Source organism: Ovis canadensis, chromosome 8, assembly GCF_042477335.2.
Source record: "Ovis canadensis isolate MfBH-ARS-UI-01 breed Bighorn chromosome 8, ARS-UI_OviCan_v2, whole genome shotgun sequence".
Taxonomy (NCBI): Eukaryota; Metazoa; Chordata; class Mammalia; order Artiodactyla; family Bovidae; genus Ovis; species Ovis canadensis.
The window spans coordinates 95301564-95329341 of record NC_091252.1 but is presented as its reverse complement, the minus strand read 5'-3'; the positions used below and the strand labels follow the sequence as shown (position 1 = coordinate 95329341).

At 39.1% G+C, this 27778-nt stretch overlaps 1 protein-coding gene across 6 annotated transcripts; it reads right to left on the bottom strand.

Annotated features, from left to right (window-relative positions):
* Positions 1-479: 479 nt before the first annotated feature.
* On the bottom strand, positions 480-27527 carry WTAP (WT1 associated protein). Of its 6 annotated transcripts, none has more exons than XR_011258719.1 (9): positions 26315-26551; positions 18437-18474; positions 16617-16672; positions 13241-13299; positions 11837-11964; positions 8171-8349; positions 7612-7953; positions 3107-3261; positions 480-1738 (listed from the first exon to the last, which is right to left on the bottom strand). XR_011258719.1 is itself a non-coding variant. In XM_069598852.1 (9 exons), the coding sequence occupies exons 2-9, from the start codon at positions 20344-20346 to the stop codon at positions 1155-1157; spliced, it is 1320 nt and encodes a 439-aa protein (XP_069454953.1). In that variant the 5' UTR covers positions 20347-20388; positions 26614-27527; the 3' UTR covers positions 480-1154. The 6 variants fall into 6 exon arrangements, 5 of the variants coding, with proteins under 5 accessions (XP_069454953.1, XP_069454952.1, XP_069454951.1 ...); XM_069598852.1 differs by lacking the exons at positions 7612-7953; positions 26315-26551 and adding exons at positions 20226-20388; positions 26614-27527; XM_069598851.1 differs by lacking the exon at positions 7612-7953 and adding an exon at positions 20226-20388 and having other exon boundaries at positions 26315-26537.
* Positions 27528-27778: the final 251 nt, after the last annotated feature.

Below are 27778 nucleotides of genomic sequence, written 5' to 3'. Positions count from 1 at the left end.
CTTGAGATTACCTCCCACCCCCAACTGGACCTTGATATTTAGTGTTCAAAATGTGACAGGAAATGAAGCAAACTGTCTTACCTCTTTAAAACATTTCGCCTTCATTCTAACACTCCACACAGTTATTACATAATATTAGCAGATGTTATTAGTACAAATCCACATAAGTGGACAAGATTTTAAAACATCACTGACTACACGATAACTTATTACCTGATATTGTTTCACAAAGCCTACTTTTTCAATTATAACCTAACAAATACTTAGGTGACCATTTCCTTCTTTACACTTTTCTAAATTTTCAAATATTTTAACAATTGTTTGTATAAGGCAGGAAAAAAACAAACTGCACAATTAAATTTATGCATGGACTTAAGTTCCACCTTTGTGGTTTGTGGAAAAATGGAGTAGACAGTCAGCTATTCAATGAGAATAAATGACAAATGCTAAACACGCACAAACAAGAAAAACAACTAATGTAAGGAGTTACAATAAAAATCTTTATTTTTTAAGTTTGGTCAGTACAGGTAAGATATACTGGAGTCACAGAGCAATATGCATTAACAGGATACAACAATTCATAAAAACTGAGTAACTATGCACACAAATTTCTTAAACATTCAATCACCTAAAGAGAAAATGCACAGATGTATGGTGGGAAAAACTGTATCTAACACTGAAACTACTATAGGACTCCTTCAACAAGTCCAACTTTTAGTGATAAAACTACTGTACTGGGCAAACGGCAGTCATAAACCCACATCTACTCTGACAAGTCTGAATGGTGTATAAGCATAGTAACAGCATGAGTAAGAATGCCCTCACACAGCACAGGTTCTAGGGTAGACACAGATTCACACAGACAGCACTGTGTTATACTTTAAGGAAAGAGTTCCATTTACAACTTCACATTAACTCATATAAAAATAACCTGACCCTACACAAAATGTCCTTTTAGCAACATTCAAAGTAATTAACTGTTACAATTTCCAAAGTGGCAGAGGTATTGAAGCAAAGAAAAAAGGAAAAAGGAAAAAAAAAAACCACCCACAAAAAAAGGCAAATTGTGACAAAAGAATGCGTTAATTAACTGGACAGTATCCTCTTCCAAATTAAATGACACTGTATAAAAATTTGCTGGAAATTTTTTTGTTTTACAAAACGGAGCCCTGTACACTTACACTCGAGTCCAGGCCATTCTGCACGTGGCGGGAAGCCGCAGTTCGGTTGCCTTTCCCACTCACGCTTTTCTCCTCTTGCGGGTCATGACTGGAGTCTGTGTCATTTGAGTGGTGTGTGAGAGAGTTTTCACTGCCCGTGGGAGAGTCTACACTTTCATACCCCGCACTGAGTTGGTTTACGTAACTACTACCTCCTCTGCCAGTTCTCTCCTCTGAGCTGCTGGAGGCCTTATTCCCATTCCCTGGAGAAGGAGCAAAGTCATCTTCGGCTGTGTCCCCCTCCCTGTGAAATCCAGACCCAGACGTCCTCTGCCGGGAGGAACTGCCATTACTTGGTCCGTTGGCCAGACGACTGCAGTCTTTACCTGTGGCCTCTGCCTGTCCTACAGGCTCAGAAGATGTAGTCCTGCTCGTACTCGGGCCTGGGGCTTGAGACTGCTGCTGTTGGTACTGAGCCAACTGCTGGCGCGTCTCCTTCAGTTGTTGCTGAAGAACTAGTATGGTACTCTGCATACCCTCTACTTCTTCGTCAAGTTGAATGATGAAGTCATTCAGTTCTGTGCAAAGGAGAGTCAAACCTACTTTTAATATCTCTTACAATATATTTAAAAATACTTCTTAGTGCCTGCACAAAGCTAGGCAGTCAATAAATGTCTAAGTAAACAAATACAATTCTAAAATCACAAAAGACTATTTCAAAATTTTGCTTGGAATTTTAAATTAGCCATTCAACAAGTTCATTTGTGAGAGAAAGCAAAAGCCTGAATATATAAAAGCAAGCAAGTTTACAATGATCCAAGCTATCTGGCCACATAAAACTGGTTTCAGCCCACAAAATGTGTTCCATGTTTGTTTGCCTATGGGCCTACAAGCCTGGCCCCTTACTCCTCACCCTCCTAGCCAATGTTCAGCTCCACAGCAGGTGTAGTCCCTGGGGAAGCCCTTGATTCCAACACTCCAAAGAAGCCATGCTGTCAGCAAAGATTATTTCACATTCAAGAACAAAATTCAGAAAAAAGTAACTCTTGAAACTGATAAAAATACAGATGTCTATGTTCTAAAAAGGGCTTGGGGTGAGGGAGTTCCTTCACTACTATACAAAAAGACTCCTATTTACTGTATTTACAAATAGTAAGAGCTAAAAACCACCACTTTGAAGAGGCAGTTTTAAAGATACTGACTATGGCGGACCTTCTTTGCAGTTAACTACAAAGTTGCAATTAATTTAATCTTTAGAGAGACTGGGTGTTTTTCTTACTAATTTTCTTCACAAAGGAGAAAGAGCATGTATGCAGCTATACTAGCCAGCATGGTGGCTGATAAGTTCCATTTCTTTGGGCAAATAAATATTACATCTTATTCACTAAACAGAGACTCTGTAGTTATTTCTTATTTTTGGCCATGCCTCGCAGCTTGCAGGAATTTGAGTTACTTGACCAGGGATGGAACCTGGCCCAGGAGCTGAAAGCACTGACTCCACACCACTGGACCACTAGGGAATTCTTCCGTAATCAATCATATATTTTTAAATCCCTGGACATGGCCAAATATTTCCAAGATCTACACTTAGAGAAATCAGTTAAGTGAAGATATTAAGCACTGAATATATCCTTTTAAGCACTGAATATAAATTTACATAGCTACGTAATGCCTTATTAATACAAAAGCCCTCCTGTCTTTCCAAACCCCACCCCTAAAAAATAAAAAACTTACAAAATTTGCACAACAAACAACTGGGGGGGAGGGGGGAACCACCACTAAATTAAATGGCTTCGTTTGTTGACTCAACTGGAAATATTTCACTTATAATTTCATAGAACCATTGGTAGAGATTAGCACATACAGACTCTAATCTATAATACTCATGCCTGGCAGTATTTTAAAGCCAGGGCAAAGTTAACCAAACTTTTCAAAAAACCCCTTACCATCCTGACTGCTTTTAAGCTCCTCACTATATTTCTTCTGTAAAGCCAACTCTGCTTCAAGTTGCGCAATACGTCCCTGGGACAGCTGCCTTCCAAGCTCTTGATTCTCCTGGATAAGCATTCGACACTTCGCCATTAACTTTTTGCCTGTTTGGCTGCAAGGGAAAGAGCCATTCATCACAAAATGAAGACAAATTCTTGACAACCTTCTTTGTTTGAAATTATCACAGCAACAGATAAAACACATACAGAACATAACTCTATGTCACAGCAGACGCCTGCCTACAGTTACCATCTTCTTTTCCGGACACATCCATCTTGTACATTTCAGTATTTTGCCAATACAGCGGCAAAGATAAAACCTGAAGAAAAAGTACCTAAGTGACTACTTTCTGTTTCTATTACATTATAATTGATTCTGAAATCTACTTTTATCCCAAATTATAATTTGAAATAGAAACAGGCCAGTTATTTGACACACATTTCAAATATATCAATATTAATACAACTCTAAGGTACTTAGTTTTATGAAACAGAAAAGTTCTTGAAAGGGTAAATGCAACATCAACCCCAAATGTAAACTTCTACCTAATATATAAAATCAGTACCTATAAATACACAGATGAGAGTAAATTCTTGCTAGACCATTGTAAGGATACCTGTTAATAGGCAGTTCCCACAAGAATGTTTATCGCATTAAGAGAGGCCTGTTCAGTAATTGTTTTTAAAAAGACTCAAGACTATTTTTATTTATCAATCCCGCAATTAACTTTATATGATATATATATGTATATATATATATATTTGAGCTGTCTTAAACTGGGATATGTTTTTGAAATTTTAATGCTGATATACGGTGAAGATTTTATTCATGTTGAAAAGATTATCCTTAATTAGGACACAAAAATAAGATTGGGGTTACTTAGCATAAATAATGCAAATATGTGAATATCTGCCAAATTAGGACTGCCATACTTTCTACATACATATATACAGCAATTGCAAAAATCAATCAAGGTTCATCCTCTATATATTACTAATAAGGAGAAGATGTATTGTGAAGTAATGTATCGGCCAAATCAAAGCCCATTAAAAGAACAGTGTCAGCAAAAAAAATTTTAATCAGTAAGATCATTCTCAACTTTATGGTAAGAATATCAAACTGTCCCTTTCCAAGTCTCTAAGGTAACATCACAATTGTATGCTTAAATCAGAACTCTTTAAAAAAGTGATCATTTCTATTGTTAATGCTGACACTAAACAAAAGCAGTAAAGTTTTACTGAGACACTGTTATTGGGGTTTGTGATGGAAGGTTCTTTTATCAATAGCACGTTTTAACCCAATGTGATTCAAGTGAACGTTTGTGATATATTTTCCTTACACAAATCTGAAGTAAAACCTGGTGGTGGTTGTTGGTGGTGTTTAGTCACTAAGCCGTATCTGACTCTTTTGTGACCCCATGGACTGTAGCCCACGAGGCTCCCCTGTCCATGGGGTTTTCCAGGCGAGAAAGCTGGAGTGGGTTGCCATTTCCTTCTTCAGGGGATCTTCCCCACCCAGGGATCGAATCCGCATCTCTTGCATTGGCAGGGGATTCTTTACCATTGAGCCACCAGGGAAGCCCAAAACCTGGCTTACTATTGCACAAAGAAGCCTCATATGAAAATGAGTTAGCATGTGGGAAGGGTTCTCTCTCGACATGGCAACTTTATCAGCTGGTATCTGTCTGCTGTCATCACAGCTCCAGATTTCCTGTATTTCCTATTAGCATCCTCAGACTTCGGCCTCTGCTGAGTAAGAGCTTAGAAACCGAATGAGGAACTGAGAGACAGGCACTGTCATCACAGGCAGGGGCCCTCCCTCCACGTCACTGCCTATGCTTCCCCCAACTCGGCTTTCTTGTGAAGACGCCAGTTTACCAACTACCCTGAGAAGTCTTTTATGTCAATTTTTCAAACACGAACAATTGCAAAATCAATACAGCAATTTGTGACCTGACTTAACCTCATAGAAAGTACCAAATACTAATGAAAAAATATTTCATTTATGAAGTCACGCCTTTTAATAAATGTTCTAAAAGAATCCTATCACTTCTAAAATAATTAAAACAAATCTTCACTGAATCTTTTCTTTAAACATTCTTTAATTTTATGCCACTTTACTGTTGTATAAAATTTGTGTTGTGTTCATTGTATCACAAAAAATGGTAAGAATCCAATTTCAAGGAACTCGGCTCTGGAGTAATTTTTTTTTAATTAAAAAATATTCTAACCTATTGCTAAAAATCAAATAACTCACAAAGAAAAAAGTAGCAAGTAATTTAAGAGAAGGAACAGATACTGTACACTGCTTTGTTATCAAGGGGAAGGGATGAGGGTATTCTGAAAGTATACACACACAACTGTTTATAAATGCAAGCTGAAAACTATCAAAATTCTGCAACATCTCCCTGTAACTATTCTAAAATATACACACTATCAGGGTATGAAATATTTTAACTAAAGTGGACAACATAATTCAGGGGATCATTCTCTCAAAATTTAAACAATGAAAAAGTGAAAAACAAAACCCACACAACCCATTCTATTTGAATTATTGCAGACAGAGTATTGACGGAGCACTGTTTGTTTCAAATTAATGATGCAGTTGTACCACCCAATGAACTCTAGCTTATAATTCACTTTTTACAAAATTCCATTTATAGGTGGTTAAAATAATACAATGAAAATATTATACAACCATTAAAAATGGTAAGTAACCTAAATATACTAAGAAATGGAGAAAAAGTCCAAGGATAAAGGGGGCCTGGGGAAAGTCATGCTACAAATCATCTGTATATACATATGCATGTCCGCATTTGTTTAAAACCAATACACATATGATTACTGTAAATGCATACAAATTATCTTGATACCCAAGAAATTTAAAAATGGTCACTATTCCTGGGGAACAGAAAGGGGAAGGGGAAGGTCACCCAGGAATAAACCTTATTTTACACCTCGACTTTTCGCTGTTTCAATCTTATACATGAGCATGTGTTATCTTATTAAACATTTTTTAACAATAAGAAGAAAAAAACCCACCTCAATGTGACTGTTACTTAAGTGGCAAAAGAAAAATGCTTGGCTAAATCTGAGTACATAATGCCTTTTATGAATTATCTCGACCTACTGAAAATATGTAGCCCATTTCTACTGTGATCTTTAATGGCATAAAATATATACAAAAGCCTTAATTCGGGTACAATAAGCTAATTTCAAATAGATGTGGTTACTTACCCTCCAACCCCCACAGTGAGAATCTTAGAAGCGGATTTCTTGCTGTGAAGTCACACAAACCACTTCTTCAACCCGCCCTCTGCCCCACAATCAGTTCCCTCAAGTACAGACATACGAGATACTTACAATTGATTGGAATGATTTAAGAGAGAACTTAAGTCACCCTTGTTAAAACTGCACTTAAACGCTGGGAAAATCTGGAACATTTTATCTTCACTCATCTTAGACTCCATTATCACCAAGTGAAAATTCGAACTGGTGACTTATAGAATGATCTGACGGAAAAATTCACCTCCAGGATTGGATGGAAGCATGAAGAAAATAATGCCTCATTTATCTAAATGAGCAAATGAATTTGCTAGAAATGATCACTATACTTTTTTTTTCAATTCATAAAATGTCTCACTTAGGCCAGCCCACAGTTCCAATATATTCTGTCCCCAATCTTCTGGCAGGCACCCTGTAAAGCTGTCCCACATTAATTTCTACTGCAATATCCTGGGACAAGGTGTCAAAAAGCAACAAGTGTCAAGTCTCTTTGTTTTTTTATGATACCAGCTGGAAAAAAGTAGGTCTTTAAAAAATGAGACACAGAGCTTTCTCCTTCACTTTGAAGAGCACACCAACAATTTTTTCGAATCAATCTGCTCTCCACAGCGCCCCCCAATCAAAATGTTAAAAGTACAACAAAATCATCATAGTAATCCTTGAACTTAAAAAAAAAAAAAAAAAACAACTATTTCAAGGCACATTTAATTTAATATCAAAAGTGCAATACAAAAGGCCCAAATACAATGAAGGAACACATTCCCCCATTAACACCAACGACAATGCTCTTTCAACATGTGCCTGTTGAATGGAATGGGGATTTAATCAATTTCACTACTGAAAAAAATAACGCAGTGAGTCTCATCACAGCCAATATCCTTATACAATCTAGTTGTGAAATGAATGTTTATAACGCTTCAAACAGTTTAAAACCTGAAGTTTGACACCACACCTTCATGTTTGTACAGTCCTCGGTAAGATTATCTACAGTATTAGCAACCATTCAAAGAACAAATCATTGAGTAAAACCACACTGATTTAAGGCTCAATCAAGTAATATAGAGCCCCAAACGAAATGGTTAAATAGATGAACTACTTGTACTGACATCTATTATTTGATTCACTCATGACTATTAAGTTGGTTCTTAGCAAATAAACCCTTTAAAGGCAAAATTCACCTCATTTGAGTGTGACCCAGAAGTTCAACAACAATCACGAAGTCCACGGTCTTATTGGCAAAACTGATATACAGTGTCTCTAAGTCACTATGCTCAAGGTTAAGAGCGATGCATATTCCATCTTTACATTTACTGGAATTTTACATGTTCAATTCATGGTTTTAAATCTCTAGGTTTTCATTCCTCCAAACTGTCTGAAGACACAGTGTGCCACAGACTTAAGACTTCTGTTTCTCCCTGTATTTTCTTCAAACAGAAACATTTCTCAAGTGTCTACATGTTCTAGAAGGGGAATTTTTCGGAGGTGGCCACTTCTTCGGAATAGTCCGACGCCATCAGCCTCTGAAGCAAGGGGAAGGGGAAGAGAAAAAAGCTGAAACACAAGGTTCATCTGGTAAGTTTTACATTAACCTTTACAAGCTGGATAGTATAAGAATGTGGCTTTTTGGCTCAAAAAGTCTGAGTCTTGGTGTGGAAACGAGTACGTGGCTGTCCCACCACAGCTTTCTCGCAGTGGGACTGTCAGGGAAGTCTTGACTGGGGAGTATGATTTGTTTACCTATCAGGCGTAAACTTCCAGGCACTCAGTTCATTTTGGGCTTGTTCCAGTTTGTCTTTAGTCTGTTCCAGTTCACTTTTCATTTTTAGGAATAACAAGTTGATCGCTGGGTCCACCATTGTTGATCTCAGTTGTGCAACGCTAGGCTGCTGGACTTGCTTGAGGTACTGGATCTGAGTCTGTGCAAAGCAAAAAGACCCCATTACTACCAAATCAAAGGAAACATACCTAAGATGATGAGATAAAATCCCTTTTTCACTGGTTTACCAACTTGCTTACTAAGCCCCTCTCCCTTCTATCTAAAAATCCTCTAAAAAAAAGTACAAAGAACTATTTAGGAATTCCCTGGCAATCTAGCGGTTAGGACTCAGTTGCTCTCACTGCCAGCGCTTGATTTCAATACCTGGTCAGGGAAGTAATATACCAGAAGACTTGCAGCAAAAAAAACCTCCCAAAACACAGCAAAAAAAAACACAAAAAAGAACACTCACAAAACTATTTAAAGTTATCCACGTAGGAAAAAAGGCCATTTGACTGCATTCCATATTTGGAAACTTTAAATATAAGGAGACTACATGTTGGCAATCAAAACAGTACAAAAAAACAAGCAAAAAAACCCCGCTGCTGTATTTATTTAAAATGCTGATGCCCACTGGGGGAAAAAAAGGGCAAAGTTTAAAATATTAATTATTTAATAAGAGTATAGTGATTTACTCATACAAATCTGTGCTTTTGGGAAACTATTCCCTAACATTATACCAAGTACAAGATTACAACTTAAAACATATTTGCATTTCTAAATTTAAAAATACATAGTACTTACATATTTACATGAGCTGGCATTACAGCTTTATAAATAGCACCTTAACCCAAAATTAAGCATATATTCACTTTTTTCCCTCCAAGCAGATTTGAATCACAGCATTGTAAAGCTGAAAGGTGACTGACCTGGTCCAAACTGCTTAGTTTTGAGAGATTAAAGAAGCCAATTGTTCAAGGACACAGTTAGTTCAATGCCAGTACTGGAACTAGAATTCTTATTCTCAAGCTTCCTGACTCCCAGTCTAAGGCTTTTCCCACCACACCAAATCCGTCTACTTATATATGAAACCTTCAATTTCAACTCTGGTTGTACTGTCAGCACAGTTTTAAAATAGGAAATACAGTTTATTAGCATTAAATGCATCACTTTCTTCGCACCCAAGTAGATCAGGTTCAAGATCCTACTCCATTCTAAACCTTAAATAGGATTAAAAATAACATTTCCAAAACAGCTATTAATGTCTAATATGAATTTAGTAAAAGATACAAATATACTAAGAGGATTAGGCTATATTTAATTACTACTTCATCAAGCAAACAGAACTAATTTTCTTTCTTTTAGCTTAAGGAATTTTAAAAGTTCACAAAATGAAATGCCCTCATCTGCTACTATAAGCTTGCCACTTCCTTGTGATTTTTGCTCCTGCTGCCCTTTCTGCAAAACCTCACTGTGTTCTAACTGAAAGATCAGTAAGTGCTTCGGCTGAGATGTGCAGAGAAGAGTTATTAAAAAAAAAATGTGGCTGGTAAGTTAGGTTCTACTTGGAAAAAAAATCTTAAATCTCTGTTGAGATGACAGAAGGGTGAAGAGGCAGCACCAAAGGCTTAGATTAGGAATAAAATGATCAAAACCGCCAGTGTATGTGGGATGGCTGTAGAATCGCTGAGGTGAATCAACAGCACATACTGTCCAGGTTAAGTGGTTCAGAAGTGCCTGGACTAGGATGTCAAGAGTAGGGAGGACTCAAGAGGCAGAAATCAAGACACACTGGTTTTGTGAGACACTATCATTGGCACCACCCACTCACATTACCTACCAGGTGCCTGCATCTGGAAGTTAAGATCCATCCTTTACATGTGTTAGCATCTAGCACAGTGCCATGTCAACAGGGAAACCTAAAACTAACAGTGAGTGAAGGGTTGAACCTAGAATCCTAAATATCATGAAAAGAAAGAATTAACTGGTTTTGGGACTCAGCACTTGAGTAGTACTACTCATACCACTAGATATGAAAATCCCAAGAGGAAAAAAATTGGAGGGGTGTTACAGAAAACAAAACAAAACCCCTTATACAAGAATGTTGTTAAGACTTCTTTGAACCAAGTACCCAAGTTAAAAAAAAAAATCAAAAGAAGGAATGCCAAAAGCCAAAGCTGGGGAAAGTGAAGACATTAAAGTGATGAGAAAGAGAATTTTCTTAATACAATGACCTTACAGAAAAAATGTAGTGGCAGTGAAGGTGGAAAGTAACTGGTAGAAACAAAAGAAGCACTGAGAAGATACAGACAATAAAAGAGGCTACTCTTTTCTTTAGCAAAGTAACAGGTAAAGTCATTTCGAAAAAGTGAAGAAAGGACTGAAGACTTGTGCAAATGTGGACACAGGAAGAATAAAGACTGTGACTAAGTCCTAAAGAACATTTTATTGGTGAGAGAAGGAAAAGAAATAGAAGTGTGCCCCATAGATTATTAACCTCCAATGACCAGAATACTGCCTTATGCATTATATTTTAATAACTATCTATCAAATGGAGATTACACAAAATTATTCAAGAAAACTACAGCTTTTAAGATAAGAAACAACAGGGAATTCCTTTGTGGCACAGAGGTTAAGACTCAACGTTTTCACTGCAGAGGCCTGGGTTCAGTTCCTGGTTTAAAGTGAAAGTTGCTCAGTTGTGTCCAACTCTTTGTGACCCCATGGACTATATAGTCCATGGACTTCTTCAGGCCAGAATATTGGAGTGGGTAGCCTTTCCCTTCTCCAGGGGATCTTCCAAACCCAGGGATTGAACCCAGGTCTCCCACATTGCAGGCGGATTCTTTACCAGCTGAGCCACCAGTGAAGCCCAAGAATACTCGAGGGGGTAGCCCATCCCTTCTCCAGGGGATCTTCCCAACCCAGGAATCAAACCGGGGACTCCTGCACTGCAGGCAGATTCTCTAGCAACTGAGCTATCAGGGAAGTCTGATTCCACAAGCTGCGTGGCATGGCCCGAAAATGGGGGAAAAAAAAAAAAGTAATAAAAAACAACAGGGATAGAGCTGCCTCTATCTTATGTAACTTACATATACAAACACTAAAACAAGGGCTAAGGCTATTGAAGACAAAACTGAGTCTAAATTCAACCAGGGTTAAAGGATCAAATATGTCACTAGGTTTCAGATATATGTAGACATGGCAAACAGTACAAATGAAAGGTGTTAACAATTAAAAGAAGACACAGTAGAAGTTGATACTTAGTTTTCTGTAGAAAGAGGTAAAGACAGAAAAGGAGAAATTAACAAGAAAGCCTGCCAAGTAAAATGAGTAAATGGTGCTTATACCCTCAGGTATTATGTTACTTCAAGATATATGAACCAATATACTAATTCTCATAGAGATTTCAGAGAATAACTTAAACTTCTGACTTCTTGGCCACAAAAACTACTTTAAATCCAATGATGAGAAGTTATCTATCAGAATTTTACATTTAGCACATTGAAGCTCAAAACATATCTACCTTAACAAAATGTGCATGTATAATTAGTATTAATTATTAAAATTAATGTGAGTTAACACATAAAATAATGTGAACCAAAACCCAAACCCTGATAAAGGCTTGAAACATCTGAAACACTTACAGTACACTCTTGCATTTCTTGCTCCTTGGTTGCTAGTCGCATTACAAGAATGTTTTCCCTGCGTGCAGATTCTTGCTGCTGCTGCTTTAGTTTTTCTTCAGATTCCCTTAAGCCAGTTACATCATTAGCTGATGATTAAAAGGAAAAAAAAAATCCCAAACATCATGAAACATAATTTGAAGATCAAACTGAATTAACCAAATTAAAGTTCTGACTCCCTTTGTCAAGGAAAATAAGGTTAAAAAACTGTCAAGGCAAAGAAGTTCAAGTCTTTAGTTTCTATCCTAAACTTTTATGACAACAAACTTCGTTCTTGATCATGAGTGTTTTTTCAAGAGTTAGTGGTGTTAAACGGGTCCACAACCACTTAACGCTAGATGGAATTATGCTGTTACAGTCTAATCTGTTCCCAAAAAAGACAGGAAATTCCATTATTTGCGTTTGTTTACACTACCAAGTATTCACAAAGTCCTGATTAGTATTGTTTAACCTAATCAATATAAACATGCCCATAACTGCACAGCTAATTATTAATTTTAAGCTTTCACAGGGGTTTCCCTGGTTGGCTCACTGGTAAAGAATCCACCTGCCAATGCAGGCGATGCGGGTTCAATCCCTGGGTTGGGAAGATTTCCTGGAGTAGGAAATGGCAACCCACTCCAGTATTCTTGCCTGGGAAATCTCACTGACAGAAAGCGCCTGGAGGGCTACAGTCCATGCAGTCACAAACGAATCAGACATGACTCAGCCATTAAACAACACCATTCACAACTTCTATGGATTATACTGTAATTATACAATAATTGAGATCTTAAAATATTAATCTTTCTGAACTTGGAAAACTGTACTGGTTTTTACACTCGCAAATAATATGTTACTCTAAAACTCAGTGAAAAGTGACAAAGACTAAAATGGTCTAAAATTATAAACTTTATTATTTTCAGTAGATTTTTGAAAAATCCATAAATACACAGCTATATCCTATTGTTACAATTTAAGCTATCATAAATGTAATACCGGTTGCTTCTACATTCCCCCCTGCTAGAGTAATAACTCATGCTTCACTTCAAATTTTTCTGTGGAAGGGCTACATTAAGCAAAGTGTCAAGTAGTTGTGAATTTCCCTATCTGTGCACTCTCAGAACCTTGTCGTTCAGTTTGAAGTCATGCTACTGTTAAGTGATGTTACTATATGTCAGTCTTCTCCAATGACTGTTAACTAAAAGAGAGATCACGTCTCCTTCATCATTCTACTTCCTAGCACCAAACTCAGTGCCTGGACATAGGTCCTTAATAAAATCCTCGAATAAAAATTACTTAGCAAAACCAACTATCCTGTGCTTATAACAACAATCTAAAAGGGAATATTCACATAGTCCTTAGGAAGCTGAAGCTCTAACTTACAGTTGAGATCTGTGTACTTGCCCTCCAAAGCTTGCACATATGCTTCATACTGTTTCCACCTAATAAAAATAAAGCCACATTAGTTACGTTTAAACTGCTTTTACTAAATACACTAGAAAATCACATCCATTAACTTTATATTTTATGAAGAACTCCACTGTGCGGATTTTAATGTCTCTCTCATTTTAACAGGGGCTTCCCAGGTGGCACTAGTGTAAACAACCCGCCTGTCAATGTAGGAGACACAAGAGACTCCTGTTCAATCCCTCGGTCAGGAAGATCCCTTGCCGTGGGAAATGGCAACCCATTTCAGTATTTTTGCCTGGGAAATCTCAGGGACAGAGAAGCCTGGCAGACTTACAGTCCATGGGGCTGCAAAGAATCAGACATGAATGAGTGTACATGCACACATATTATTTTAAGATAATTATAAATCTAGTTTAACCCATAATAAACCATAATAAATTAGTCACTTTAAAATTATTCCTTCTTGACCTTATAGGCGTTAGATAAATGGAAATATAGAGAAAAGTGTTCTCTGCTGAGTATATAACAAGAGGTGTTCCCATGAGTCAGATCACACACCATACAGGACAGTGTATCACTGATGTTCAGCATGATGCCTGGATGATAAAAGGTAAACGAAAAACTTACCACCACTTTTCAGATATGCTGTCCACCTCAAACAAAAGGCATTTTAAAAATGTGCCTAATTCTAAGGGACTGAAGGTGATCTCAGCTCTTACATGAAAGTAGTATGTGATTTCTCTCAAAGTAATAAAAAAGGGGGTCTGTCCTTTTTGTACATTATAAAAAACAGAACATACTGTTTTTCAAAAGCATATCTAACTGGCAGAAACAACTTGCATTAAGTGCCATACGCTATCTGGATCTTTCTTCATTGCATTCCTCTACCTTCAATATATAGGCTTTAGGACTTCCTTGGTGGCGCAGTGGGTAAGAATCTGCCTACCAATGCAGGGGACACGAGTTTGATTCCAGATCCATGAAGATCCCACCACCTCAGAGCAACTAAGCCCATGGGCCGCAACTACTGAGCTCACGCTCTAGAACCCACGTGCTGCACTCGCCTAGAGCCCGTGCTCTACATGACAGAAGACACTGCAATGAGAAGCCTGTGTACCAAAACAGCGAGTAGCCCCCGCTCTCCTCAACTAGAGAAAGCCTGCATGAAGCAACAAAGACCCAGTGTAGCCATTAAAAAAAAAAAAACAACCTCTCAGGGCTTCCCAGGTAGCTCAGTGGTGAAGAATCCGCCTGCAAATGCAGGAGTTTGAAGTTCCATCCCTGGGTCAGGAAGATCTGAAGATCTTCTGGCGAAGGAAATGGCAACCCATCCAGTATTCTTGCCGGGATAATCCCATGGAAAGAGGAGCCTGGTGGACTACAATCTATGGGGTCGGATACGACTGAGCGTGCATGCACACACACACATACATACACACACACACACACAACTAGTTGATCTAGGCAACTACTGCAGATAACAAACCTTCCCTAATCTTATGTTTAAGCAATTGCTCCGGACAGTAAGCTGTCTGCTACCTTGCTTGCTGAAGAAATATGTTTTCAAGCTGCTCTTCAGTTACACCTAATCAAAATTTAGATTTTAGAAAATATTTTTATAATTTTTAAAACCTTTGACGAGTTACGAGATTCATAAACATTATAACATAATGAACAAAAACATTCCATAATATCAAACTAATCCATTCTATATAAAGACAAAGCCAAGGGCATGCTTATTTTTATGGCATCTACAACAAAGGTCACAAACAGGAGTTCATTCAACGTTTCGGGATGAAAAAAGATGTTCTATGAAGGTTAAAGATTTTAGAAGAAAAGACAAATACAAAAGCTCAACCTCAAACATCCTTATCGAGAAGATAGGAAAAAAACTACTTAAAAGTCATAACCATACCAGAGACAGAAAGAGAACACCAACACACGAGCAGTGTGTCATGAGCAGTGTGTCACAAGCATCTACATCAGCAAAAACGGCGAGAGTGATTTAAAATGCTAAGTATTTAAATTTTATGTGCAGGAATATAAAGGTATGCAATAGGAAAACTATCCTATGCATGAGACGATGGCAAAGAAAGAGAAAGAGCACGTCCACAATAGAGGCGCTAAGCAGAACTAGCTACCAGACTCTTAACTAACAATGGAGCACGTACCAGACTCTTAACTAACAATGGAGCACGCCATCTGTGTCTCCCTGTTGTGTATGCGTGTGTGCTAGGTCACTAAGTTGCGTCTGACTCTTCGCAACCCCATCGACTGTAGGCTGCCAGACTCCTCTGTCCATGGGATTTCCCAGGAAAAAGTACTACAGTAGGCTGCCATTTCCTCCTCTGCGGATGCTCCCGACCTGGGGATCGACCCCACACCTCCCGCCCTGGCAGGCAGATTTTCTACCACTGAGCCCAAACCACCTTTACTCTCCCCCCACTTCTAACCCGTTACATTTACTCAGTTCAGCAAGTAAACATTCCCTGAAATTTCTAGAGGAAAAAGCTCAATAAACTTGCAGCCTACCCTGAAAAGCATTAATTTGTATCTAAAAGTTATTTCATAAAAAACTTACGACAGTGATAAAATGCAGAAAGAATACATTTAAGTTGTAAAACACAAATGTGTGATCCCATTTTCTGATTTCTCACATTTAAAAAATGAGTAATATAATGCTGTACCTGACTGTCTGCTTTAGTAAGACATTTTTAAGACAACCATAGAAATTCGGAGCTGGATGTCGTCTTTAAAAGTAATTAAATCCAACTCTTTAAACTTGCAGATAAAAAAATGAAGGATATAATGGTGTCTAAAGTCACAGTCACAAGACAGTAACTTCGCTTCATCAGTAAATAATGTATTTCTTTTTTTTTTTTAATAATGTATTTCTTTCATGAGAAAAATATCCTTGAAGGCTACAACTTTTCCACATGTTACATGGAAAAGGGGGAAAAAAAAAAAACAGAAACATCAAAACAAGTCTATTCATTTGTTAAACTGAAAGCTTTCTGAGAGCAGTGTCTTTCCCCATACCAAGTTATATACATGAAGTACAAATGCTTCTCTAGTTAGAGTTCTGAATATGTGCCCTCTACAGGAAAAAAATTCAGGTTACTTGTCAGCCTACAAGTTACCCAAGCTAGTGCTTTAGTTCTTTCAAGTGTTATGCTTTCCCCAATGTTTACACAACGAAGAAACAGGCCATAGAAAAAAGTACATTAAATGATTTGAAGATGTGTTAACATTAAAAATGCAACAGTATCTGATATAAACAGTATAGTATAAAATCACAACGTAATGCTCTATAGAAAGATTTTATATTTTTGATAAAAGAATATTTTACCTTAGAATTAATTCATCTCGTGCCATAACTTTGAAGTCTGTTTCACTCAGTCGAACCTACGAAGAGAATTAAGATATAAACTAAGTGCTCTTTCTAAAAGTTTTAAAATAAGTAAATAAAAAAATAGTGGCAATACCAAATATGGAGTGAAGATGCAGAGAAACAGTGTTCATATGTTGCTGCTGAGAATGTAAAATGATACAGCTGCTCTGGAGGTAATTTGGTGGTTTCTTTTAAAACTAAAAATGGATGTTCTACACAACCCAACATTTGTACTCTTAAGCACATATTCCAAAGAAATGGAAATTTATTTTCACACAGAAAGTTGTATAAAAATGTTAACAGCAGCTTTACTTATAATAGCCAGAAACTGGAAACCACCCAAATGTCCTTCAACAGGTGAATGGTAGACTATGATACCATGAAGTATGATTCAGCAATAAAAAGAAACAGACCGCCAGCAAATACAACTTGGAGAAAGCGCAAGGAAATGATGCTGAGAGAAAACTGAAAGGACACTTAATACAGCATAATTGCATGTATACAACATCTGTGAAGTAGCATAATTACGTAAATGAAGAAATGATTAGTGGTTGCCAGGAGTTGAGGATAGAGTGGGAGAGGATGGATGTGGCTATAAAGAAAGGAGTGGCATAGAGAGGCTTGTGGTGATGGTTCAGGTAACTGTTTTGGTTGCACTGGTATTTACAGTAAGTTACAAATGATAAACTTGCACAGAACTATACACACACAGAATGTACAGGTAACTGATGAAATGTGAGCATGTAGACTGTGCCTGCTGGTTTTGATGTTACACAGGATGTTAACGTCAAAGGAGGCTGGGTGAAGAGTACACAAGACCTCCCTGTGCCTGTCTTTGCCGCTTACTATGAATTAACAATTATTTCAAAGTGAAGTTTTTAAAGATGAGGATATTCTAATAAGATGAAACTGCTTTGTAAATTGAGAAATATTGTTTTCTGTAAGTAAAGAAGACTATAAAACTGAAGAACCAATCCTAATATAAAATTCTTATTAATTTTCCTTATTAAAACATTTTTCTTGATAAAAACGGTTCAAATAGTAGCATTTGCCACAATGTAAGTGTTACTATCAGAAACAAAAGAGGGAAAAACACTGTAGCAGCAGAATATATTACTAAGCCTAACTGAAAGCACCCAGTAACTCTCAGATTATTAAAGCACTTGACTTTTTAGGATAAAAATTTCCATAACGTTTACTATCCAATAAATAGTTCACTTAAATACTCACTGGTTAGAAAGCACATATTCCTGTTTTCCCAAATGCATTATAAATTCCTCTGAGAAAATGTTATTCCTTTTGTAACCCCTTTTGTGTGTGTCACAGTGCCTAAACTGAATTAACATAGGAAAACAAAACAAAGAAAGTGATAGTAGAAAATAAAACTTCACCAGAAAAGGTAGAATTTAGCTGTATTTTTTTTTAAATATAAAAGTGGTTCTGCATTAAAACCAAAGGGATTTAAGTTAGGAAGAAAAAGAAAATAAGTAACTTAGAGGACCTTATAAAATACTTTCCTATTTTGACATTATTTGTAGCTACGTAGCTGGAGACAGTCATATGATAAAGATTACAAGTAGATCATGGGGATACTACAAGTTTTCCAAAGGCTGAAAATGTTCTTAATCTACATTACATAATAGATATGATGTCTCACACATTATATACCCACAATGCTATGTAACTGATAGCAAGCGGGAAAACAAGCAAACAATATGGACAGTCCCTTCAACTCTATTATTCAAATAAAGTGCTTAAAAAGTGCTAAGAAAGCAAACCTTTTTGGGAAGAGGTTCTTCGTTGGTCATCTTGAATCCTAGAAAAGGAATAAAGAGAAGAACGTCAACTGATTTTCCTCCAGTTAAGGTAGAACAAAATATACTGGCTTTTGCAAAAGAATTTATTACTGAACTCAGGTATGACCAATTCATTAGGTTATTCTAATTAAAACACACCTTTCAGACTAGTTTTAGATTTACAGAAAAGTTACAAAGGTATCGCAGGGTTCCAGTATACTGCGCACCCAGGTTCTCCTTTGTGAACATCTTACATTATGATTGTCATTAGGTTTTTTTTTTTTTTTAAGAATTCTCTCATAAAAAAGTTGATCATTCTTTGTAATACTCCCACAAAGGATTGAAAGAAATACAATTTTTCAATGCATTCTTACAACTGCCCTGTGAAAGACATTATCTCGCAGCAGAAAGGACAGATCTGTGCTGAAGTCAGATACTGGCCTCAGGTAGTAACACCAGTTGCTAAGCCTTGCCTTTTACAGAATTAATATTGTTACAGTTAAGGTCAAGTTTATCACTGTCATGATTCACCACTATACAATGCAGGAATGAAGGTATTTACACCTTAATAAAATATTCCTACATTACAGACATTATTTAACTTTATGTCACAGAATAATCTGTATCTCAAAATTAGCTTCTTTGTTATTCCTAGATATCCCTTCTAGTAGCAAAGTCATTTATGTCTCCTTATATCTTAAACTTTCTTTTTAGTTTATTTTACTTACCCATACTTATTACAAACTCTGTAACTATTAAAAAGTTAACCAAAGAGAAATAAGCAAGTTACAGCGATGTGATGTACAGCACAGGGACTATAGTCAGTAACATCTTATGTATTTGAAAGCTGCTAAGAGTCAACTTGAAAGGCTTCATCGCAAGAAAAAAATTTTGTAACTATGCATGGTGACGGATGGTATCTAGATTTATGAGTGCTTCTCTTGCAATGTATATAAACATCAAATCATTATGTTGTACACCTGAAAATAATGTACGTCAACAATACGTCACATGTCAGTACCTGAATAAAAAATAACCGAAGAATCTAGAGTATAAAACTGAGTTTTAAAAGCTACGTGACTTTTAGTGAATATCTGAGATTCCTCAAAAGTAGATGATCTTTAATACCATTTTTTATATTACATACAATCCCAACTCAAACATCAAATATTTTAATCATACTGTCATTAAACCCTGATTTTCAGAACCCTGATCTTCAACTCAGCACACTGAGTTGAAGAAATCAGTACATTTTAGAGGAAAATAAAAAACAACTATATATTGATTATGCCTTCAATTAACTGGTTTAATTCTTCCCTCTTTGATGATCTTGTCATTGGATGTAATGAACAAAAACCTGAGTATGTATCATTTGCTTCTGAGCTGATGTAGCTGATCAGGTCTCTCTGACCAACTAATATCTACTGAAGACATGGCTGTATTTCTACTTTTTAAAAATCAGTACTTTTTCCTCTTTAAACTGGCCTCTGCCTACTTTAGGCCCCTTATCACCCAGTTTATAGTCTCTGTTGCAAGTTATAGATAGCTGCTTAGGGACTATCCTAATATGATTCTAATAAATCCAATCATCTGAGAAATAAACCCTCACTGTGTTTAACTCCAGAGGCCTGACTTTAATGTGCAATTACTAGACTTCCCTGGTGGCTCAGATGGTAAAGTGTCTGTCTACAATGCGGGAGACCTGGGTTCGATCCCTAGGTCAGGAAGATTCCCTGGAGAAGGAAATGGCAATCCACTCCAGTACTCTTGCCTGGAAAATCCCATGGACGGAGGAGCTTGGTGCAGGCCACTGTCCATGGGGTCGCAAAGAGTCGGGCACGACTGAGCAACTTCACTTCACTCACTAGACTGCAATCTCTTGGAATCCACATGTCAAGTTGAACATTTCCTTGGAACTCCCCATTCGTCCAGAGCTAAACAGTAGGTAAATATCAATAACACATTTAATTTAAAAATTCAAGAAAAATTGTGCCATTTGAACTTCACTAGTATATAGTCAAAGCTATGGTTTTTCCAGTAGTCATGTACAGATCTGAGAGTTGGACCATAAAGAAAGCTGAGCACCGAAGAATTGATGCTTTTGAACTGTGGTATTGGAGAATACTCTTGAGAGTCCCTTGGGCTGCAAAGAGATAAACCCAGTCCATCATAAAGGATATCAGTCCTGAATATTCATTGGAAGGACTGATGCTGAAGCTGAAACTCCAATACTTTGGCCACCTGATGCGAAGAACTGACTCACTGGAAAAGACCCTGATGCTGGGAAAGACTGAAGGCAGGAAGAGAATGAGATGACAGAGGATGAGATGATTGGATGGCATCACCAACTCAATGGGCATGAGTTTGAGTAACCTCCAGGAGTTGGTGATAGACAGGAAAGCCTGGCGTACTGCAGTCCATCGGGTCGCAAAGAGTCAGACACGACTGAGTGACTGGACTGAACTTAAGGTTGAGCACCGATGAATTGATGCTTTCGAACTGTGGCACTGGAGAAGACTCTTGAGAGTCCCTTGGACAACAAGGAGATCAAACCAATCAATCCTAAAAGAAATTAACTGAATATTCATAGGAAGGACTGATACTGAAGCTCCAATACTTTGGCCACCTGATGCAAAAAGCTGCCTCACTGGAAATGACCCTGATGCTGGGAAAGATTGAGGGCAAGAGAAGAAGGGAGGGAAAGAGGATGAAATGATTGGATGGCATCACAGACTCAATGGACATGAGTTTGAACAAACTCAGGGAAATAGTGAAGGACAGGGAAGCCTGGCATGCTGCAGTTCATGGAGTCACAAAGAGCTGCACATGACTTAGGGACTGAACAACAACAGTATATAAATGTGTACTTATTTATATGTCCCTATTCTGTATATATAGTAATATACACAGTACTATATATAAAACAGGTGTAAGAAACTACCATATAGGACAGGGAACTCAACTCAATACTCTGTAATAACCTACATGGGAAAAGCACTTTTAAAAAGTGGTATATGTGTAACTGATCCTTTTTACTGTACAGCAGAAACACAGCATTGTAAATTAACTATACTCCAATAAAAGACAAAAACCAAAAATTGTGCATACCAATCCCTTGCTATCTCCTCATATCAGGCTTTATTTTTCTTCTCAACTCTTATCACAAGCTGACATTTTGTATACTTATCTGTCTATCCCAGGAATAGAATAAGTTCCATGAAAGAACTGTTTCATTCACTGCTGATGTCTCAATACATAGTATGCACTCAAATATATGGTAAATGTAAATATGAACAAATGAATCAGCTTCATTTACTATTTAAATGGTAAAAGTGAACTAAATAAGACAACCTAATTTTCCCCCCAAATTACCCAAGATGACCATACTGTAAAATTTTGAGAATAAACTCAATATAACACGTACTGTGAGTTCTATGACTGACAGCTTGAAAACAGCTTAATTTACCACTATGGACAGGTAGTTTACCTATCTGGTTACTAGGCACCCTAGCTACTCAGAATTTTGGTTATAAAACAAAGTTTCATGGATGATATTCAATATAAATTACAGTTTAATAAACTAGTATATGCTTGTACAACCTGACACTTCCCCCAGGTTTATTTGTTCATTCTTTTCTTAAAACCATGAGCTTAATTAGCAACAAATAAGCTAATCTGTTTTTTAAAGGATATTTAAAGGGCTGGTAAACACATCAAGAAAGTTCTAGTAACTCCACTTTTTTGAAGAGGGTACAAACTTTGAAAACAAAAAACAGCAGAACCTCTGAGCCTCACTTTCCCCATCTCAAAAAGGATTACCACTGCCAAAGCTCAGAATTACTGTGCTATTTTTGAAGACATACATTAGTCTTTAGTATAGTAACACACACAAAGTAAGCATTTTGTTAGTTTCCTTCTTCCCACTGGAGAAAGAAAAGTCACCACAAAAAAGACTCAACTCCTTCTTAAAGATTCTGAGGAGAAAATCGACAAGGATCACACTCCTGTTTCTAAGCCCCACTGCAGCCCCTACTTGGTGACCTCCGATTTTTAGAATTCTAAACAATAATTTACACTTCTAACACTAGCTTATGTTCTTTTTTAAAAAGTTTGACACTCAGTAGAATTTAATTACACATTGTTTAAAGGATATCTAGATTTTCTTTATAAAAATAAATATCTAAATTTGTAATATAAGTCAGGGATAAATAAAAGTTCGTACGTATGTTTGTGTTTTGTATGTTGACTCTCAATCACCTATCATTTCACATGTTACGGAATAAATGACTTGGGAAATCAAAGCATTAGCATTTAGTAAGAAATTGCTTCCTTATCTTTAGCTGATGAAAAGTTAATCTTGGCTTGAGATTCCATGATATACCACAATAGTTAAATGGACAGTGTGACAAAAGGCAAATTAGAAACAGGCTTAAAATTTAAAAGAATCAACATTCAACTATTTAATCAAAACAGACCATGATTCTCAATTACAACTTTTCACATTACATGCACTATAAAACTTATTACTCCCCAAGGCACTTTTTTTTAGCACAAGTGACAAGCACAATAACCACCTAAATTAACCTAAAGTTAATTCTAGATTCATAAAGACAATGGATATACCAGGTTCTCAGAACAATCTATCAGAAAAACAGAATGACTGGAAATATTATTTGGGGTTGAATCTTGAAGGGGAAAAAAAAAAGAATATATACCTAAAGCTATGAATCACTAGCTAATCAGCTCAGATTATAACAGCTATTAATTTAAAAACTAGGGGGTTAGGATCCCAAATTTAGTGCTTCTTAAAAGTTGGTACCAATGAGGACAGGTAATTCTTCCATTCCTCCATCCTTAATGATGATCAAGCTTTGCAAACTGGAGAATGCAGAAAAGCAAAACAGAAAAAACCAATTTAGCTGCCCTTAGCAAGTTGAAAAAGACTGGCTAAAACATGGTTTTAAGTTTTATGTAAAGGTTTGTTATCCATGTGGATAACACAGATAATACAGTTAAAGTGTAGAATGTCAAAAGTACCTTCTACTCTTGATGCCTTTACACTGAGAAATGACATTATGATGTTAAGTTCAGTTCTGGTTGGTTAGGTGCCTAGCATCCCATATCCCAGGGCTTCCCAGCTTTTAGCATTATGATCCTAAGTCATGAAATCCTGTATCAGGAAGATCCACTGGAGAAGAGAGGGGCTACCCACTCCAGTATTCTTGGGCTTCCCTTGTAGCTCAGCTGGTAAAGAATCTGCCTGCAATGTGGGATACCTGACTTCAATCTGTAGGCTGGGAAGATCCCCTGGAGAAGGGAAAGGCTACCCATTCCAGTATCCTGGCCTGGAGAATTCCATGGTCTGTACAGTCCATGCGGCTGCAAAGAGTCGGACAGGACTAAGCGACTTTCACTAGATGGTGTGGGCTTCCAAGGTGGCGATAGTGGTAAAGAACCCGCCTGCCAATGCAGGTAGACAGAAGAGACACAGGTTCCATCCCTGGGTGGGGAAGATCCCCTGGAGGAGGGCATGGCAACCCACTCCAGTATTCTTGTCTGGAGAATCCCATGGACAGAGGAACCTGGCAGGCTGCAGTTCATAGGGTCGCAAGAAGTCAGACAAGACTGAAGCGACTTAGCACGTACCAGATGACACAACTTCAGTAACAAACCAGTACCTTGCTGAAACTAATCGTAACTAAATGCAAGAAACTAATAATCTGACACTGTACTAATCAAGGCACAACAGCAGAAAGGGTACTAGCTAGGAATTGGAAGACCAGCTTTTCTTAACTTCGTAATAATCAGTCATGTGATATTGAGCAAGTCATTTTCTTTAGATTGCAGCCTCTAAATCAGCAAAGAGGATGCCAATTTTGCCTGCCTCACCAAATGCTACAAATCTCAGTGCTTTAAGTACCATAAAGATGCTTTACAAACAAATATATTTCAAATAAAATACTAATATTAGCATAAGAGCACTTAGAAAAAATTAAATTCCACCAACTACATTTCAAGACTTAAGACCGTTTCTTTATAGCACGGAGTTCTAGCCTGATGCACCACCTTTATATCTAATGGGATATAGTGTTAGAGGAATATTGAGAAGTTTTGTTCTAGTAAGCTTAGTACTAGAATATATTTAAGCCCCAGGTGGCTCATCTACCTGCAAAGCTGGAGACACGGGTTCAACCCCTGGGTCAGGAAGATTCCCTGGAGAAGGAAATGGTAAGCCACTCCAGTATTCTTGCTTGGGAAACTCCATGGACAGAGAAGCCTGGTGGGTTACAGCCCACCGGGTAGCAGAAGAGCCAGACAGGACTTTTAGAGGCAGAATAATGGGAGATAATTAATAAAAACAAAAATAAAACCAAATACTGTTTAGGTCTTGTTTTGCTAAAGGATCCCACAGAAAATTTTTAAGAAAAATCTTTTTCAACAGCAAGATAATGTTCTATTGTATGAAAATGATCGAGACTCTAAAATAAACAATATTTCCAGGGGAACTGTGTATTACATATATACATACTTAGATGAACGTAAGGGACTCTGAGTGCTGTAACGGACTGGACAAATATAATTATTACAACTCTCCTCTCCATGCCACAAGGCTATGAATTTTCTGTATACCAACTCATTTCTGACAAATACTCAAAATTCAAACCGGTGAAGTTCTATAAGTTAGATGAGTTAAGTAAAAAAACTAGCTGTGCCTGGGATACACTTGATCATCATTACTTTTGTCAGTTGGGACTTAGAAATTTAGGTAGTTTGCCTAAGTTCTGCTACTGGGAAGTGAAAATACTGATCACTTAGCTATAGCTAACTACTGAAGATAATGTAAGATATGAAAGAACTGTAGGAATACAGCGAAACAAATCATTGAAATTTAACCTCATCTTTATCACACGCCGCATTTTCTTTCCCCAACTTGCCTAATCAGATGATACTAAATGACATATATAAAAAATAAATAAATGACATATGTAAATGTGTAACAGGCATCGTGGAAAGATTTTCACAATACTTTTCTTTTTGAAGAAATTTGTGGTGACAGACCTGTGACTTCCACTTATCCTCCTTAGTGATGGAACCAAATTCTTAAGTAGAAAACTATATGAACTCAGGACCATAACATGCTCCTGGAAATATTTTTCTACCTTTCTCTAATCTCGGCAAAAGAATCATTGCTTCCCTTATGAACACGGTTATTACGGATTTTAACCTAGTCCTTTGGGATCAAATATCCAACCTGACTTCATCAAAACAAACGTGGACATTTTTCCACTACGTGTTCCCCACTGACTAGAGAAATGCGGTTTAGAGAGATCCAAGGCGAGATTTTAAAATTTCACGAAAACCTTGAATTCAGTCAGTATTTATTTTAGTTAGAAGGCATGCACTCATTTAAAAATGGAAGCCTACAAGACAACGCAGCTGCAGTAGGAAGCTACTGCGCGACGTGAAATGTGCTTCACGGACGCGGCTTTCCTCCCTTCGGCTCGTCGGTGCCGCCGGTCCTCACGATCCTGCCGAGGGAGGTGGGGGAGCCCGCGACGCCAAGAGGGTGACGGGACGCGCGCTCCGAGGGGACGGCCTCCCGGCGTTGCCGGCCCCGCGGGAGCGCCCACCTCGCCCCCGGCTCCCTGAGAACCGAGGTAAAATGGCCTCGAGACGGCGGAAGTGTCGTCCCTGCCAGCGGGCAGACGGCGGGGCTAACGGGAGGCCGGGGGGCCCGGGAACCCCGAGTCCGCCTCCTGCGCTCAGTTGGCCCCTTCCGGGGCCGGGCGGCCGCACCTCAGCCGCCTGGGGACTCGGAGGTCCTCGCCTCCGCTGCAGCCGGCGGCGGCCCGCACCTACCTCTCCAAACGGAGGCCGCGCCGGCGCCCGCCCAGTCACATAGGCCGACCCCGCGCTGTCCTCTCGCCGCCCAGGCCGCCCGACCGCGCTGCCGCCGCCGGCCCCCGCGCTCCTCCTCCGCGCCGCAACCCCGGCGCTCCCCTTTATTTGCGGGTCTCGCTACCACAAAATGGCGCTGAGGGAGGAAGCGAGGCCCCGACGCCCCACCCCCTTCCCGCTCCTCCCGCCGCCCCGCCCCGCGCCGCCGCTGGCGCCCGCCCGCTTCTCCGCCCCGCGGAGTTCGCGCCCGGCCCACTCACCGACGGGTAGTGCTTCCCGGACGCAGTCGCGGCTACCCGCCCGCTGGGCCCCGCCGCGAGGAGGAGAGGCTAAGGGAAGGCGCCTGCCGGGAGGCCTGCAGTCGCTCAGGGAGGAGCTGCGCCCGGCGGCACGCCCCGCGGCCGCTAGAGCCCTTGCAAGCTCGCCGGAGGGGAGGGGAGGGGGGCGGGGAGAAAAACCGGCCTCAGGGAAAGGCGAGCCGCGAGGTCGCAGGTCAGCCGCGGGGCATCACGGGAAGGGCGGCGGGGGTCGCGATTGGCGGCGCTGGGTGGACGCGCTCGCAGGGCCACCTGCGGCTGCGGCGCGGCCTCCGGCGGAGGAATCTGGACGAAGGCAGTGCGTGATTGGCTGCCCTTTGGTGCAGCGCCCAGCGATGATGCTTCCGCGTGCTGGCGGGCCAGGTGCAAGTCTCCTGAGGACGGCTTTAGGCAGCGAATGCGGTCAGTCTAGATGTCGCGAACCGTCGCTGCTCTAGGTTTTGATACTTTAGAAACCGATGCCCTCTCTTCATTCTGGAAGTGGACGCTTGGTTCGACTGCTCCTTGAAATCTCGAGGCGAAACCTGGGAGCTATTGTCTGGGAGGTGGAGATTGTACTTCTGTCTGCTGCTCTGGGGGCACCTTGCTAACTCAACCTCCTGAGTTCTTTTTGTCTTGTTTCGTTTGTTTCAGAAAGTATCTTGCCATGAGTGGCGAGCAATAATAAACAATTTTTCTTAACATGACTTATGTTCCATGGCTTACTCTACCCTCTGCTGCTGCTGCTGCTGCGGGTAAGTCGCTTCAGTCGTGTCCGACTCTGTGCGACCCCATAGACAACAGCCCACCAGGCTCTGGGATTCTCCAGGCAAGAACATTTGAGTGGGTTGCCGTTTCTTTCTCCAATGCATGAAAGTGAAAAGTGAAAGTGAAGTCGCTCAGTCGTGTCCGACTCTTAGTGACGTTATGGACTGCAGCCTACCAGGCTCCTCCGTCCATGGGATTTTCCAGGCTAGAGTACTGGAATGGGGTACCATTGCCTTCGCTCCCTCACTGCAAGAGACTACAAAGTCCACTTCATTCCAGGCCTAGCAACAGGCTCACTGTCTGAAACGTTAAGGTATTATGTGTATCAGGGCACGGTGGGGGCTCCTTTTGGTCCAGAGAC

What these genes read in the sequence shown, in the direction of transcription:
- WTAP (XM_069598852.1), bottom strand. Translation starts at nt 20,346, where the DNA reads ATGTGGATTCCAAGAGATTGCAGTCTAGTGAGTGAAGTGAAGTTGCTC. An exon ending in CGAGATGAATTAATTCTAAG is followed by an intron (nt 13,300 to 16,616) that starts GTAAAATATTCT and finishes TATTTTTATTAG; the next exon opens with GTGGAAACAGTATGAAGCAT. An exon ending in CAAGTACACAGATCTCAACT is followed by an intron (nt 11,965 to 13,240) that starts GTAAGTTAGAGC and finishes TTTAATCATCAG; the next exon opens with CTAATGATGTAACTGGCTTA.